We start from the raw sequence: 2,296 nt of genomic DNA on the forward strand, positions 1-2,296 counted from the left end.
GTACCTCGTCAGTGTCGGCGTCTTCGCTCTTCTCTACACCTTCTTCAGTCGCTTTCAGGTCGTCAGTAGCAACCTCCTTCGGTTCAACCGGCTCGTGGGGTCGGTCTGGGTCGGTCGCCAGCTCATGTTGATCCGCGGAATGAGCGCAATTCTGCTTTTGAGCGCGCCGCAACTTCAACTAACTTCGTCATGTGGCTACACGCGCATGGTGGCACGTCCTCGGTCGTATGTGGAAGCCGCCGTGATTGCGGGCGAAGCTACGTGGTTCACCTACAGTCTCCACGACCTTTTGGTGCTCGTCTTCGCCGATATGACGCGCATCTACGCGCCGCTCAGCGCCGCGTTCATATGGATATCGCATCTCGCGCTCGACGTGGCAGCGCCCGTTGGCATCTCTATCGAGATCGATCGGCGCTGCGTCGGACAGGACATGGACTCTGGCCTTCTCTGCACCGCGGGACGCATCGTCATCGGCAGCAGCGACCGCGTGCTGCTCCTTCTGTGGCTGCAAATCGCCTCGCTCGTTGTCGCTTTAGTCATTGCGTCTGCGTGGCGAGTCGGTAGAGGCTACCACGCGTGCAAAGCCAATGACGGATGTGTACTGCTTCTGGGCACGGCGCAAGCCTTCATTGTCCCGTACCATGCGGCGCCGCTTGAGCCCCCGCAATACGACGCAGCGTCGTGTGTCCTCTGTGGTTTGTTGGCGATACCGCGCACGCGCTATGCGTTCAACATAGTGCTCTGGAGCACGACGGCAATTGAGCTGCCAGCTGCCTACACGACCACCGCGGTCATTCCAGTGCGCCCGCACGTTTCCCATGTGATGCAAGTCCGACGCGCTGCAAGGACAGTCGTGCGCGAGAGACGGTCGACCATTTTTTTGAAAAACTAGAGAGCATTGCCGTCGAGACAGGAACGCGGAAGCGACGGCTTTTGCGCGCACTCGGTCTTCTCTACATGATCATCTCCATTCTGGGCAGTGTCTCGTACTTTGAGATTTCCAAAGTCAACTTGGCCAACGATCTCTACTGGCCCAACTTTAACGTCACGGGCCACCACGCGTTTTTTGCCAACTGGCTCAACGAACAGCTCGTGCTGGGTTTAAACAACCACAATATTGCGCTCGATGATCCAAGCATCAACCTCCTCGGCTCCTATGCAGCGCCGACAGCGTTCGTCTCGACCGTCAACAACTATGGTGCCTGGCTCCAGCACAACGAACTCAGTGCGATCGAAGCCTCGATTGCGGGTCTTCGCGTCTCGGATGCATGCAACGCGCCCTGGATCTTTACGCCGTACTGCTACCTCGACTGGAAGAAGCGATGGCAAATGGCCTACTCCAACCAGCGCCAACTGCGGTGTCAGAAGATGGAGAAAAACGCTGCCGTGTACCTCGAGTCGGTGCTGCGCAACATTGACTATGCAACCTTTGCGTATTGTTGGGGCAGTGCGTTTGAGACGGCGTTTGGTGCCGACCTGCGACAGTCGTCCGACGGTCAAGACTGGCTACATTCAATGGCGACAGAGCGACTGCCGCTGCAAGATGAAACCGCGCTGTGGCGCCAGCACAATCTATCAATATTTCAAGTGCAGTGGCAAAACTACAAGCGCATCGGCGCCATCAACAGCTACACCATAACCAACGCCTACGGTATCGCCTACCCAATGACACTCATGGCCCTCAACGGCAGCTACCGCTGGAGCAGTCAAACAACGTACAAGATGTACTGGTCACTCGCCAACGATCTCTCTGCGATTGCATCCAACACCAGTGGTATCAGCGGTCTCAGTCTCTTGCGAACGAGTCCTCGGTTCGCCTTTGCCAACACGTCGCTGCAAGCCGTCCTCACAACAAACTTGACGTTGATGTCGCCACTGGCCAAAGGACTCGCCCTTGTCGCAGCGACGATCGGCCCATTTGGCGTCACAGACATGGTGTATGTACGCGTTCCAGCAGCCGTTAGCAGCGTCTTTCGCGACATAATTCAAATGACACGCCTCGCTATGGCCCCGTCAGTCCACGCTCAAGCCGCCTACAACCAAATCACACCACTCGGCACGTCGTACCCGATTCCGAAAAAGTGGCTCACACCCAACTACGGCTCGCTTGGCGGCTCGCCGCTCTGCCAAGAGCTCATTGCTAGCAAGGTGGTCTCCGGCGGACTCACTTGCATGCCGTCTTATGACCTACCGTGTCTGCCAACGTCGCCCGTGCAGAGCAAGGTCCTGCCAACGCGCCAACACTATATCGTGTCGGCGATTCTCTCGGGTCTTGTCGCATCACCGCCCAGTGACT

General features: G+C 57.4%; 1 protein-coding gene across 1 annotated transcript in view; it reads left to right on the plus strand.

The window, feature by feature from the left end:
• SDRG_03663 (hypothetical protein) overlaps window positions 1-2,294 on the plus strand; it is a gene marked incomplete at both ends in the record, with an annotated part of 2,863 nt that extends 569 nt beyond the window's left edge. The window contains 3 exons of the mRNA XM_008609300.1: window positions 70-799; window positions 847-2,223; window positions 2,292-2,294. Of these exons, the coding sequence (XP_008607522.1) occupies window positions 70-799; window positions 847-2,223; window positions 2,292-2,294 (2,110 nt within the window). The remainder of the gene's footprint in view (window positions 1-69; window positions 800-846; window positions 2,224-2,291) is intronic.
• Between the last annotated feature and the right edge of the window lie 2 nt (window positions 2,295-2,296).

This window comes from Saprolegnia diclina, assembly GCF_000281045.1.
Source record: "Saprolegnia diclina VS20 unplaced genomic scaffold supercont1.8, whole genome shotgun sequence".
Lineage (NCBI taxonomy): Eukaryota > Oomycota > Saprolegniomycetes > Saprolegniales > Saprolegniaceae > Saprolegnia > Saprolegnia diclina.